General features: G+C 36.3%; 1 protein-coding gene across 1 annotated transcript; it reads left to right on the forward strand.

The window, feature by feature from the left end:
• The first annotated feature begins 3,227 nt into the window (after positions 1-3,227).
• LOC125670554 (gastrin/cholecystokinin type B receptor-like) lies at positions 3,228-4,982 on the forward strand. The gene is made up of 2 exons (XM_048905773.2): positions 3,228-3,768; positions 4,287-4,982. Exons 1-2 carry the CDS (start codon positions 3,260-3,262, stop codon positions 4,963-4,965), a joined length of 1,188 nt encoding a protein of 395 aa, XP_048761730.2. The 5' UTR covers positions 3,228-3,259; the 3' UTR covers positions 4,966-4,982.
• Positions 4,983-16,026: the final 11,044 nt, after the last annotated feature.

A 16,026-nucleotide genomic window follows, 5' to 3' on the forward strand; every position in this document is an offset into this window, starting at 1 on the left:
CTCGCCCTAACAGTAGCACCGCCAACATATCAGAATGTTCAAGCAACGAAATGGAGTAATATGATAAACATTTCTTGTTTCCTCTAAATGTTGATGACTATGACAACACATCGTCGGAAACCCACGGTTGATTACGCTTCGTTCCTCTCTCCATCACCCGTGGGTCCATTCATTCCTACTCGCTCGTTCTCATAAATAATCAATGAGGCAATTTGAATGGGCGCTCATCGTATACCTTGAGCGAATTTGTCCAATCAACAAGACGCTTTCAGCCCAATTTCGGTATACAATTCTTGTGATAGCACCGTTAGGTTGATGCTACCTTTAAAAACAAAAGAGTTCTGTTATTATAACCATTACTTTGATTGGACGATATTTTTTTAATATTTATTCATGAGAATGAGCGAGTAGGAATGAATGGACCCACGGGTGATGGAGAGAGGAACGAAGCGTAATCAACCGTGGGTTTCCGACGATGATGACAACGGTGAATATAACGAACAGTGACGACTTTCAAAATACCTAAAGAGAATACAAAATTAAGAGTAGGGTTAACATGTACCCCTGGACATACCAGAGGTGGGATCAGGTGCCTAGGAGGAGTACGCATCCCCTGTCGTACCCAACTTGCGCCTTATATCTTGATCAGGTAAACTGAGTAATCTATAGGAAAAATCAGTGTGTAAAGAACGGCCTAACAATTGGGATAACGAACAGTGATCAGGGGCGGATCCAGGAATTGCGTTTACGGGGGGCGCCACTTTGTGAGGCAGGGGGTATTGAGTTTCCCAGTGGGTCCAGGGCGAATCCCTAGTGGGGGCCCAGGGGGCTAAGCCCCAGGAAGCTCCTGGATTTTATAGGGTTTGAAATATGTCTCTTATTTAGTCATTTGTACTATTTTCTATCATTTTCAATAAGGTGAAATTAATAAAATGACGCAAATGTTTAGGGTTTTGGGGGGAAATTAAGTTCTCCTAATATAGTAATTCAAGAAATCAAACGATTTTGCGATTTATTTCTCTGGGAGTGGAAGAAATTATTGCTTCTTTTATCGTTTAGTGCATTTTTCTGAACAAGACACCACGATTTACTTTAAAAATTGAAAATTTTAGGGGGGGGGCACCGGCTGCGCCCCGCCCCCTTAAATCCGCCACTGGTGATCAATCTCATAACTCCTATAAGCAATACAAAATAGATAGTTGGGCAAACACGGACCCCTGGACACAGGAGGAGTAAGCATCCCCTGTCGACCGATCACACCCGCCGTGAGCCCTATATCCTGATTGGGAAAACGGAGTTATCCGTAGTCAAAAACAGTCTGCCAAGAACGGCCTAACAATCGACAGAATTCATAATAGAGATGAAGTTCTGTCGCCAATTGAAAGACCGAGGTTCTCTGTATTTAGGACCTTTTAGAATACGTGATTTGAGGTCCTCATTTTCAACTACTGTATATCAACATCACCAGTAATGACATGTCCAACTGGACTATAGTTGAAAGAAGATGAAGAACAAGAACACGTAAGTTTTTGAGCGCGATGCCCTAACCACTCGGCCACGGAGGTCCCCTATTTACATAAAGTAAAGAAAACAAATAAATATACATGTATACACCATATATACCAAGATTTGCCCCTACCCAGGGGATCATGAAATTTACAATTTTGGTAGAGGCCTTCCTGCTCTACATCACTATATATTCCTTTAGTTTTTCTTACATCAGATGTAATGTGTGATTGTAGAGACGATTTTTGGAAATAATTTTTTGGCAGATTTTGCCCCACCCTTAAGGCCCCAGGGGTGAATGAGTCCTGGAAATTACAATTTATGCCCCCCCCCCTCCCCTTGTCCCAAAGATGCTTCATAACAAATTTGAAAATAATTGGAATGGTAGTTATCAAGAAAATAAGATTGTTCCATAGTTAACGCACGGCGGCCGGTGTACGACGACGGACGCTGACCAATGCGCCGGTTTCGAGATACATTGTACGTCCGAGTTATTTCCCAATGGAGAACTCTCATACATAGTAAGGCGCAAAATAACTTGTTTACACACGGGAGTGGAACAAATATTCATCACTGCACAAGTGAATATGCTCAGTAAGTTTATCATACGCAGTTTCATCACCCGATTTCGACTGATACACAAACTAAATAAATGATAAGTATTCAGGGAGTAATTTTATCAAATACTTGGAATTCATAATATTATATCACGTTCTTTCGTTCCCCTACCTATCATATATCGGATTTTAATTGCAAATATGGCATTATACATGTATTTATGTTCCCACTTTAGTAAAACATTTCTTTTGATAGTATTGTATATTTCCTACATAAGGTATTTAAAGAGAAGTCGGTTTTAATACATTTTATCATCTTTCTAACTGACTATAGGTCCACTATGTCCCACTTGAGCATTCAAAGTTCCACTAAATGCACTTCCTACACAGGAGAGCTCTAATCTCGAAACTGGCGTATTGCAATAGGTCACCTGGGTTTACTCTGGTGACCTTAAAACACTATGACAGACCTATATTTCACTTCACTAAAACACTACACACGGAGTATAATGACTCAGTATTTATATACCATTACACATAACTACACCAAAATACTACAAAGTACAATCTTGATAATTTATCTGTATATCATTACAAAAACACATTTCAGACGAAGTGCAATAATTTATCAATATAGCACTACACAAAAATACACTACGGAGTAAAATGATAATTTGTTTATTTACCTCTACACAAAAACACAGAAGGAATACAATGAAAATTCTATTGATAGAATTTATGAGATTATCATTGTTCGTTATCTCTACTTTCTTCATCTGTGGCAAACATATTTGTTTACAGCACATCAAACAAATCCAAGTGGGTGAAATCTATCGCAAGATTAAAGTGATTATGATTATAAAGACAGATGCACATCATCAATACAAATAGCATTGATCTTCTTTATGAGACACATGAAATGAACATGTATGATAAATCACAGGTAATATCAACGGAGCATGTTTGCATTTCTTTAATTTAACAATGGCTTTGCGACGTCAATTGAGTCAACATACTATAGTGTTCTTGAAATGCCTTGTCATCTTACCGCCCATGTTGTAGGGTCAATGGAAACTGCAATAGATCACGTTTAATAAAAGTGAACAATATTCTCAAGCTCTGTGACATTTTTAACGCACACAGAGACAGTAAACATGAATTCAACAGAGTCAACATTTTCTTCGGACACAAAAATTATGAACAGTACTAACAACGAAGAAAAACAACAGTCATTTGATTTTTCAATATTTGCGAGATTATGTGAACATGCCAGCCAAGCCAACCACAGTTCCAATGACTCCTTCCTGCTGCAGTTACAGAGCTTTTGCCACTCCCCTCTGTACAGTATCAAAATAGACCGCAAAAATATTCTACCTGCCCCGTTACCAAAATCCACATTGGAAGTCTTCATAGCGCTTTATTTGATGATCATTATCATGGCAGTTTTCGGTAATTCTTTGGTACTTGGATTAATTGGTGTCGTGAAGAAGATTCGAACATTGACCGACATTTACATTATATCGCTAGCCACTAGTGATCTACTCATTGCTACTTTGAATATGCCATTTCAACTGTACTATGTTGTGGCCAACGACTGGATGGCAACTGGTGATTTTGGACTGTTTCTTTGTAAACTAACCTCATACATTGAAGGCGTGGCGGTGGCTGCCAGCATTCTTACCTTGCTGTTTATAGCAATCGACAGGTATGATCATCATTACTGGTCATTTTTAAAGATTCACAATGTATGTTTTCCAAATCCATATCTTTAATTGCATGATGTATTAACAATACTAGTATGTAAGAATTTAATATGGATTATATGAAAGCTAAGGCAAAAAAACAAAAACAAAACAAACAAAAAAACCACAAACAAACAAACAAAACAAAAAACAACAACAAAAAACGCACGAACTATACACCTTAGAATATCATACGTGTAAAATTACTGTTCTCAAATATAAATAAACATGATAGATTTTTGTCACAGAGTGATATTGTGACAAATACATGTTGATAAATAATTCCATGTGATTCAAAGAATGTATTTCTTTAGAATGATTTTAAGCCATCTAAATTAATTCTATATGAGTATAACAATAAATAATATTCAATTCAAACACCTCTATCACAAAGATTGTCTTGGAAAAGTTTTAACGGATACGTAACCGTAGTCCTTTTATATTACATACATTTCATTGTAATATTATGATTTATTGATAGGTATGTAGTCATTTGTGAAATAAGCATCGCAAGCGCCATCCACAACAGAAACGCTGCTAGGATTATCGTGGTAGCGCTGTGGTGCGTCTCGCTCTGCGTTCCATCCCCAAATCTCATTTTTCAGAAACTTGACAAAAGAGTTAATGTGAAGAACTCAAATGGAGTTCTCTTAATGGACGGATTCAAATACATATGTGCCGAGTTCTTTCCAAACAAGTATAGCAGTAGGATTTACACAGTGGTCATTTACACGCTTTTCTACCTACTTCCGGTTCTCGTGATGGCTATCAGCTACGGGCGGATCGGACATCGACTCTGGATACACCATCCCATAGGAGATATCTTGGAAAACCCACGTCATCACCGACGTCACATCAAACAAAAGAGAAGAGTGATTAAAATGCTCGTCATGCTCTTCCTTTCTTTTGCCGTCCTATGGCTTCCGTTCTTCACCTTCCATCTATACAGAGAATTTGTGGTTAATGAAAACGAGTCTTTTCGGATCAAGAGTGCCATTCTGAAATTGATTGGATACGCAAACTGCTGCATCAATCCTATTATTTATACGTTTTTGAACAAAGCATTTCAGAATGAATTCATACGTCTTTTCTGCAAAAATCGACTTTTTGCAACTCCGGCAAATGGAAAAACAGACGTTGTCTGTATCACAAAAGTCTGAAATGATATTAACTGACACGCGACTCTAGTTATTCACTGATTTGACTAATCTGTGAATGGCATTCATAAATTGATGTACTTTGAAGAAAGCATTTGGTTTAATTTTTATATGCATGTAAATTGCTTCTTGTGACTACAAGACGTATCGATATAATTTTGTGACGGGTTTGATGAAATTAAATATGTTACAAGACCAGATTAAGGTAACATATTCCGATAAAATCAAAGAAAGTGGTACGGAATACGCCCATCGTCTACTATTAGGATAACATAACGAAGTGACAAATCCCCCAATACATGATAAATGGATACTTTGTAGAACCTATTGATGATAATTTCATTACTCATGGGGTCAAAACTTGTTCTACACTTCGCTGAATCTTATTAATTAGGATCCGTGACGTGCAAACACTCCATAGTTTCACAGAAAGTAAACATCCATTGGGACCCTACAACTGAGTTTATAACGTTGTTAAAGTTGTTCGGAACCATTGTAAACTTATCAATATACTGTACTAGCTGGTATAAAGGACTTAATATCAACAAGAGGCGCTTTGGTTACGATTCTCACCTGAAGGAGCTTGTTCATACAAAGATAAAAACTGTTGGGAACACTAACAATGGGAATATTTACATAATGCAAACTGAATCCACACAACAGAAAAGCATCTCCATCTTAAGTGGACTTCTTGTGTCCTTTTTCTTCTTATAAGCAACATCCAAAAGACATACCTGTATAATTCTAAATGAAACATGAAGTCCTTATTGTGGCCATTTTCTTTGCCCTTTGACCTCGGGGGCCATAGCTGAAATCTATACAATAAGAGAAATATTTTTTAAAATAGAATTTGGTTTTTCCGATTTGGTAGTCCATGAAAATAATTATACATACTCCACCCAAATGATATTCCATTTACCTTAATGATACTTTTTTAGAAGAAGTCAAAATGTGAAAGCGACTATTTTGATCAGAAAACCTAAGGCAAACTAAATCATAGTCATAGTGCCCTTAACGGTTACTTGAGTACCATACAACAAACAACTATTTAGAACAAACTTAAAAGCAAGGTGAAAATAACGAACAGTGATCAATCTCATAACTCCTACAAGCAATACAAAATAGATAGTTGGGCAAACATGGACCCCTGGACACACCAGAGGTGGGATCAGGTGCCTAGGAGGAGTAAGCATCCCCTGTTGACCTATCACACCCGCCGTGAGCCCCATATCCTGATCAGGTAAACGGAGTTATCCGCAGTCAAATCAGTGTGCCAAGAACGGCTTAACAATCGGTATGAAAGACGTCAGACAGCATTTGACCCAATGCGAGGTTGTATTGACGAACTAGATCGTTATAACGACCATAGAATTTGCGAAATGCTGACTTCAATCGAGACTGTTGAAACCCCTGTACCATCAACTTGTTTGTCAGTAGCTTACAAACTTAAAAGCTGATTCGCCCTCATAACATTGAACTAGGAAGATAATTTTTTAACTTCATTTTGCAGGACCATGATATACTATTATATTCCATGATCACGACTCAATAACCCCTTTATTTACTCCCACTGCCGAACATATTCAAATTCTACTCTAGCCTCTAAATGATATACTACATTACACCATTCCTTGAGTCTCAGACAAAGTGATGATGAAGTTCACAATATCAGTAGACTCCATAGGAAAGATGTTATAGTGTCCAATATTTTTCTGGGTAGATCAAAATATCAAATAAAGAAATAAGTCAAAGTATCAAAGGTGTTTCCATAGTGAATCAGAGTATCAAAGGTGTTTCCATAGTGAATCAGAGTATCAAAGGTGTTTCCATGGTGAATCAGAGTATCAAAGGTGTTTCCATGGTGAATCAGAGTATCAAAGGTGTTTCCATAGTGAATCAGAGTATCAAAGGTTGAATAAGAAATACAGTGCTAAAAGGTTCACTGGGTCGTTAACTTGGTTAATGATCACGTGATCAGATCTTGTGAAGCCTAAAGACAAACTATTTTCTACAATGCTCTAGAATGTAAAAGAACATGTACATCTCGAGGTTGAAGATGTGGTTATCATATCAATGTTGTTAGCAATTTGTTTTAGTTTGGTCTGTATGTGCCGAGCTTGTCGTTAATTAAACAGTATTACTCATTAGACTAATGTGAACTACAATGTAGGTATTCACATGTTTCTGTAAGAGTCTACTTACAGAAGGCATTACTCTCATTGATTTATGATCATGTACTGAGTATTAATTGAATAGCCAATATGTGTAAATGTAAAAGTTAAACAATTTTAATTTTTAACGGTGGATGATTGCATGTAGTTATGACTTATTTGCAAAAAAAAAGCGAGTAAGTTTGTGCAGATTTTTGTTGAGGTGATGTTAGGATTTTTAATACATGTAGTTCAAGGGGAATTCATAAAGCAGTGTGTTACGAATTGCATACTATTCATGATGAAAATCATACTAAAGAGTATCTATTAATGAATCTAATGGAGTAGATATAGGTATAATACAAATCATAGGTGATAAGCTGTACAGACAATTCACATTGACATAATCTAATGTTTATCGCGGTAATTGTTTTAAAACATAAAACCAAATTAATTAAAGGTGGCATGGATGACCTAGGGGTCCCATTGGGCCCAACATAACATACAGCTTTTATGCTGTCCCGCAAAATGCATGAATTGTCATTTTCATTCTACTATCCTTTTTAAGGAATTTTTTTATTTGTTGAATTCATCAAACTGAAATTTTTTGGCATCAATAGATAGCAAAAATGAACTTTAAGTTCATGAAAAGGATGTTATTGGCCTAGTCTATCAGTAAAATAATGTAAAACTTATTATCATATTTCTGATTAGTTTTACATGAACTGAACACTTCAAAATTAAAACTGCAGACAGGAGATCCCGGGAAGCATGCTCACCGTACTTACAGTACTTTGATTTATCCTACTTTATTAATTACATGATTGTTTACATGGAAAGTAGTTCGTTTACATGTACAAATGGGAAAGTTGCTCACATAATTTTCATATGAAATACATGCCCTCTTTCGCACAAGAAGACACAAGGTAAGATGCATAATATTTGCAAAAACGTATTCGCGTGGTTTTCATGAAAATATTTTGTAGGGAAGTCATCAGGCCATGATAAGTTTTGTAATGCGAACATATGTTATATATTGGTTTCAAGCGCTAGCCTGACGTTGATAAATCAATACACTCTGTATTAGAAAGTGTGATTTCGGGCAGTAAATGAAGTGACAAGAAAATGATATTTTAAAATAGTGTTATTTATTAGTTTTATGTGTTTGAAACATGCAAATATACAAATTAATGTTTTATAAACTTTGTCGTTCCTTCATTTCTCCAGACTGCAATGTAGCATTAATATTATGCGCCCCTTCAAAGAAGAGGGGCATATTGCTTTGCACCTGTCGGTCGGTCGGTAGACCACATGTTGACCGCTCAAAATCTTGATAACCATTCATTTGATCGTAATGATATTTATGCCTCCTATGAGAAGAAACCGTTCAAACAGTGACAAATAACCCAACACTGTAGTGCAGCTTTGTCGAATATGTCATTTATTGAATGACATAAGGTAAATTGTTAAGTAAAATGTATAACAAACCATTAAGGGGGATTACCTGAATAAACAATACCTGCTGAAACATGTACATAGGTGTCAGGTAAAGTGTGATCCCCCTTTGAGACTGACTAGAAAAATACATGTAGTGAAAGTACAAATACAAGTTAAGAGTACATGGAACATGCATGCAATATATATATATAAATGAGTTAATCCTTGGAGGCGTCCAAAAAATTGCGCCACAAGACCTCACACAGTGAGGGATTGACGCCAACCAAGGAAAGAAAAAAGAAAAGAAAACAAACAAACCAAATACAGTAACTTGTACCGAGATCCTACATTGTCCTTGAATGTATACACATATTGGGACATGAAATATTTTGTATATGTGAGCAGATTCTATGACTTAGGAAATACAGTTTTCCTAATACATACATACTGAAATTAACAAGGATTGTTATGCACATTAAACTATTTAAAGTGGTTAGCCAGCAAGGGAAAGCTAAAAAAAATTGTGAGGGATATTTAGTATATTTATATACTGGTATTATGAAAGTCTCAATGCTGACCATGACTCGTATGGACTTGATTTCAGGATTTGCTAAAAATGTAAAGGGGGATCCCCATGCTGCTAATACTTTAGAGGGGGTTGTCGAGGTGGACACCATCCTTTGCTAGATGCGACATGTTTTGCCAAAATCCTCTGTGTTTCCAGAAAGAGATTTCCTCATGTGCCTTGCTCCTTTGTTCAAGTAGACTATTTGCTCCTTTGTTCAAGTAGACTATTAATGTCACAGACGGAATCGTTGCATCATGTTGGACTCACAGATGGGTCTCTTCTTAAGAGCTGACCAATAATTTCACACTCTTGAGTTCAATCCTTGAATCAAGTAGTCAGCAAAGGATAGGATATTTGTGACGATCTTCTCATTCGGTAAATATTCAATGTCGTTCCCACCAATTTGTATAAAAAAGATGTCTGAAGGCCACATGTACACAGTCCCCCTTTAGCATAGACCGATAATACATAATTGTGTACATCTAAATGCAGATTTTTTAAATACGGAGAAGAGTCCAAAAACTCCCCAAGTCTTCGAACATACGAATGTCCTATGAGGCATATATGAGTTTTCGCAGAATCCGGATCCACCCCCACCATATTTAGTAGTGGAAAATCACATGTACGTTAAAAAGTCACTTACTCGAATAGGTAACTAAACCTGTATAATGTCAAAGCAAGGAATATCACATTGAATCAATCGTTCCACAGCGCCAAATTTGTTTTATTTTCACAACACAATAACAGGCTTTGGAAAGTTTGGAAAAAATACGCTTGGAAAGAGGACGCTATCTAAACAAAGAATTTGATTGGCTCAGTAACCCGTTACTATCCAACGGTGTAAAAATTTCTCAAAGCGGTATAAATTGAATTATCTGTTGATAATATTGTTTTCATATGTGGGTTGGTTATGAGTTGAACAGGACCCCTATTGTTTTTCAGGTCAAAAGGTCATGGGCCAATCTACTCTGGACAAAGGAATATACTGTCTGTTCAATTCAGATATCAAACCTGGTACAGTGGTATATCCTAAGGAGTAGATAACCCCTATTGATTTTGAGGTCACATAGTCAAAGGTCAAGGGTCAAACTGAACATAAGAATATACTGACCACTCAAGGTCTAGAGAACGCTTTGCTTGACAGACATCAAACTTGGTACATTGTACACTGGTACATCTTTAGAAGATGACCCCTCTTGATTATGAGGTCACATGGTCAAAGGTCAAGGGTAAAACTGGACATAGGAATATACTATCCATTCAATATCTTGAGAACCCTTTGCTTGACAGACATCAAACTTGGTACACTGGTATATCTTTAGAAGATGACCCCTATTGATTTTGAGGTCACATGGTCAAAGGTGAAACTGGACATAGTAATATATTGTCTCCTATTTTTAAAGAATTATTTGCTTGATTGACACCAAACTTGGTACACTGGTACAGCATAAGGATTAGATGACTCCTATTGATTTTTAGGTCACATGGTCAATCCACTCTTGACATAGGAAGATATTGTCTGCTGAATATTTTGAATTGATGATACTACTATCAATTAAATGATGTGCGTGAATAACCCTTTTCAGTTTTGCACCATGGGGGCATATGTGATTTACAAACATCTATTGTTACGTTTTAATGCGCAAACTGCATCATTATCACATGGTAGACTGCCAAAAGCTATATATATGGAAAACTTATACGGTACCAATTTTGATGCACCAGATGCGCATTTCGACAAATAATGTCTCTTCAGTGATGCTCAACCGAAATGTTTGAAATCCGAAATAACGATAAACTTGCTAGAGCTATTATAGGGGAAAACAGTGTGCCAAAAAGTGGAGTCAAATTCGTCTAAGGATAAGAGCTTTGCATGAGGGAGATAATCCTTAATTTTGAAATGAATTTCTAAATTTTTTGCATAAGGGAGATAATCCTTCATTTTGAAATGAATTTCTAAATTTTATCACAGCAATTAAATATACATCCGTATTTTCAAACTAGTAACGAAGTTCTTAGCTACTGGGCTGTAGAAACCCTCGGGGACTAATAGTCCACCAGCAGAGGCCTCGACCCATATATATACTATACTATACAAAAGAATTAAATATGATACTATACAAAAGAATATGTTGCATATGATTTTAGCATGAATATCGTGTGGATATTGATTGATTTGTTGTTTTACGTCTCGTCGATAATTTTCAATCATATGGAGACGTCACCAGTTTGTAGGTGAATATCGTATGATTAGATATGCATGTGTGATTTTTCGTATCATTATTGCATATACATGAATCGGGGTCCACTGCATCTATTTAACTCCAAATTGATATTACTGTATTTATCAAAATAATTAATCCGCTGTGATTTTCCTGTTGTAGTTTTCTTAATAGATTTTCCTTTTACCATGTATCAGGCCTGAAGGTTATAAAACTTCTACCGTACTCATACTCAAACTCAATCGTGTTCGTTTTGAATACAACTCTAAGCAAGCTCCGAGGCATAATCGAAAAATATTGAGCATGTACTCCATTTGAGTATGGGAATGATTTTATAAAAGTTTTATAACTTTTACTTTTGAGTATGAGTACGATTTAGAGCACAGAGTTTGAGTATGAAAACATGCTCCAAATTTTTTTTTATAATCTCCAGGTCTGGTTCAGTCATTACTGGTGCTCATACGTGACGTATTCCGGAATCTAGAGACCAAAATATTTTTTTAGATACTACATGAATAAACCATGTGATACTTTAATATTACTATCACAATTGAATTCATAAACAGGAAATTCGAATTTATTTCAAAGTCTTACAAATAGCGCTACACGTAGTACCGTTTTCACGTGTCTCTTGAGGGCCGCGAAATCAATGTTTCATCCCCCTATCCGTAAAAATGAAGAAAAAAATATATTATATGCCAATATTAGCGACGCATGAAAAGAAGTTAAATATTTAATGTTAATGGACGAGGACTGCAAAAAGAAAATATTAATGGTTAACGATCATTATTAGCTCAGCAATATGCCAAGTGAATGACTTGGTTGGCTTCGTTTTCATTGTAACTAGACACAAGGAAAGACCAAAAGTAGTTGTGATTAATTTTACAAGATTAAGTTAACTCTAGCAAGCGTTGTGGCCCAAGCCTCTGTTGTTACCTAAGTTTACACTAAATCACAAGGAAAACAGGAAACATTTTATGTCTGTATACATTGGACTGAAGGACGTGGCTTCTTTTATGCATTGGTTTTAACTTGGGTCAATAAGATTTTGCTTTTGTAATGATAGCATCGCTCGTGCGAGGATCATTAAGCCCCCTCTAAACTTCTGACAATTACGGTGATAAAATGTCTCATTTTATAGTAATTCGCTGTCCATTCGATGCACGTTTTTTACTCATAAGTTATGTGGATGGAATAAATGTTTTGTCTTATGATCGAGTTTTCCTAACAGCCCGTCGACGTAACTGGTCTTCCATAAATATGTATATTCTGCATTTCTGTACATATAATTCACCATAGACTCATTGTCTTTTGATTAAAAAACATCAACATCGTAGAAAATATTCGTATTTCACATAACCACTCTGTGCTTATTTTAAAATACTATTGACTCTGTGACCTTGATAAGATCTTAACGTAGTTCCACACTCGTGTGACGTCATAGGATTTTGCAAAGTCAATAATTTAATGATAGGAACATAAATTTTGTTGGAATCTTTTTCAATAGTTATTGTAAAAAATCTCGTTAGCCATAAAATATTTCAAAATTCTTAGTTATATTTGAATAGTCAATGATATGTTTCAAAATATTGAATCCAAGGACAATAACTCTGTTTTCATTCAATTATTTATCAAGTCCATAATGCGATAGATTTCCTTTATTTTTGACAAACATTTTACCAAGGTGATAAGGAATCATTATCTGTGTCTTTTCATGAAATTACATACAATTTTAATCCCGAGTGATTTAAATAGCTCAGCTGTATGGTGCCAGACTTCAGTTTTTGATGGGGGTATACATAATCTGGAAGCTATAGATTTGAAATTATTAAGGAAAGGTATGGATTTTTTTCCCATGAATAACTATAACAGATGTAACTCTACTAATATAAACAGAAAAAATGATATGTAAACCATGCTATAAGGAAATGCGTTAACATTTTGGGGAATAACGCTAATTCAATAATTTTGCACATATTATTCTAAAACTTGATGAACATATTGAAAATGACATGTGTTTTAGTTATTGACATGTTTCCCGATAAATAAATGCAATTCTAAAAATATTTTGTTGTTTTTATATTAAAATAACAACAAAACCTGTTTCCAATGAATTTCATGAAAATCTACATCGGGGTATATGACTTTAGTGGTGTATGTAATGAAAATTAATATGGAAACCCTTAACTGTTTTGCCTTTTTTCATTACTCTGAATGTTAATTTATTGATTCCAAACAAAAAAATGCTACCTAAACCCCAAAAATCCAGGACTAAGAACCCACCTTAAGAGATATTAAATGTAAAAAAAAAAAAAAAAAAAAAAAAAAAAAAAAAATCAACTTCGTAGAAAACACATTCCATAAAGTACCTAAATTGTCACCTATCATTATGACATTTAGCATAGACATTCCATGTTACATCATATGATATTCATCATAATACTGTCAAACCCAGTGAAAAACAGAGGAAAAACTCCTCGTGGCTAAAAAGCTCTGAAACTTCTTCATAATAAATTCCAGTATGAAATTGCATGCGATTGATGACTGATAACTATCCCCTTTCATGTGTACACCGTGGTGGCTAAAGTATGAAAACTTTCACTGTTTCCACACGACCTCTAACTGCCTAACAAACTGATTCGATAGTTCATTCAACTGTGATAACCATCCAGAAATTATTGATACAAATCCATTAACACAATATTCATCCGCTTTATCATCAAACCTACATTTGTAAGGGAGAAAAAATACTCATATCATCTTGTCGATTTAAACTCAGGTTTGTTCCTCGGTGCCGGATTCATGAATTTTTCAAAGTGGGAGATCTACCCATGTTTGTACTTTTTATACACCAAAAAGGAAATCGAAGATTAAAATGGCAAAAATGACCATTTTTGTTACAAAATTTAATCAAAGAGTGTTTACAACCCCCTTAATTCCCCATACACCCGCCAAGTTGTTGTTTTGTTTACCCGTCGTTCTATCCCTAGTGATTTATTCTTTGTAATACTTTCCCCAGGCTCTCCGCTAGAGCTGAGAGTGCACAAGCGAGAGACTGGTACGATTGCTTGTCTATTTCTGTATCGATTCTGATTGACAGATAGAGACATGCATGCAAAACATTACTGAAGTTCGAAGAAGCTGTACAAGTCCGTTTACAAAGATGAAAATTAAACTTTTCAACTGAAAGGCTTTCATTTATATACTAAAAGGCAAACTTTAATAAGAAGTAAATTTACACGTTCCTTTATGGCAGTCGGCTAATACTCGCTATTTTGGTTTAGCGATCTCTGTTACAACGCACTTTGAAAAATTACGCACTTCAAAAAAAAATCAAATTTGGGACTAAGTGCACCATTTAACACATTTTGCACGGTTGTGTCCATTTTCTTGAAGCTTTCGAAAATGATAGATAATCATTTGAACATTTAAAATGTTTGATGATGACGTCACTTCCGGATCTGAAATTATGACGTTTTGTGGATTTGGGTATAATTATAAGGGCCTGGCTCTGAGAGCGCCCTACAATGATTTGACTGTCCCTCCCTCCGATTTCATTTGTCTTGAACAATATTCTTTTCCCTTTACCCATAGATTGCCCATGGGTAGAGGGTGTGCAGTGACCCTGATCCAATTTCCTGGATCAAAGGTCACTGTAGAGTTATTTGGTGACGCCCATGCAGTTTTTATTGGTGGAAGAGAGAACCCAGATACAATGTACCTGGGATGAAACCACCGACCTTCCGAGAGTAAACTGGGAAACTTTCTCTTACCTGTGCGGCTTTGAATCATGACATTATAAACGGAGGTCTTGTTGTTTCACGACAGGTGTTGGTAAGATAAAAATCCATCACTGCTTCGGTCATGAGCGCCTTACATATACATAGTTCAAACTACATGTATGTGGGGCTTCACCATATGTTGGTGACGTCTCTACATGTATATGAGTAAAACAAATCTTGACTTGTTGATTCGATTGATCACTGTTCCTTATCTTCATCTTTTCATGTTGCCCAACTAAAAAAAAAAGTGAAAACCTACACGCACAAATCTACCTACACACAGATTTAACACCCCACCCACCCACAAATCTACCTACACACAGATTTAACACCCCCACCCACCCACACATCTACCTACACACAGATTTAACACCCCCACCCACCCACACATCTACCTACACACAGATTTAACACCCCACCCACCCACAAATCTACCTACACACAGATTTAACACCCCCACCCACCCACACATCTACCTACACACAGATTTAACACCCCCGCCCACCCACAAATCTACCTACACACAGATTTAACACCCCACCCACCCACAAATCTACCTACACACAGATTTAACACCCCACCCACCCACAAATCTACCTACACACAGATTTAACACCCCACCCACCCACAAATCTACCTACACACAGATTTAACACCCCCACCCACCCACAAATCTACCTACACACACATAGAACACCCCACCCACCCACAAATCTACCTACACACCGATTTAACACCCCACCTACCCACAAATCTACCTGCAAATAAACCCTAACTAATTTAAAGTCAAATGTCGAGGGTTGAGGGGATTCTCCAGCTGTCTGATGACATCAGACTAATCTGACAGGTTGGTCGTGACTAGCAGATGACCTCTATTGATTTCTTTTACTATGTCGACATCAACA

The sequence above is a fragment of the Ostrea edulis genome, chromosome 4 (assembly GCF_947568905.1).
Source record: "Ostrea edulis chromosome 4, xbOstEdul1.1, whole genome shotgun sequence".
NCBI lineage: Eukaryota > Metazoa > Mollusca > Bivalvia > Ostreida > Ostreidae > Ostrea > Ostrea edulis.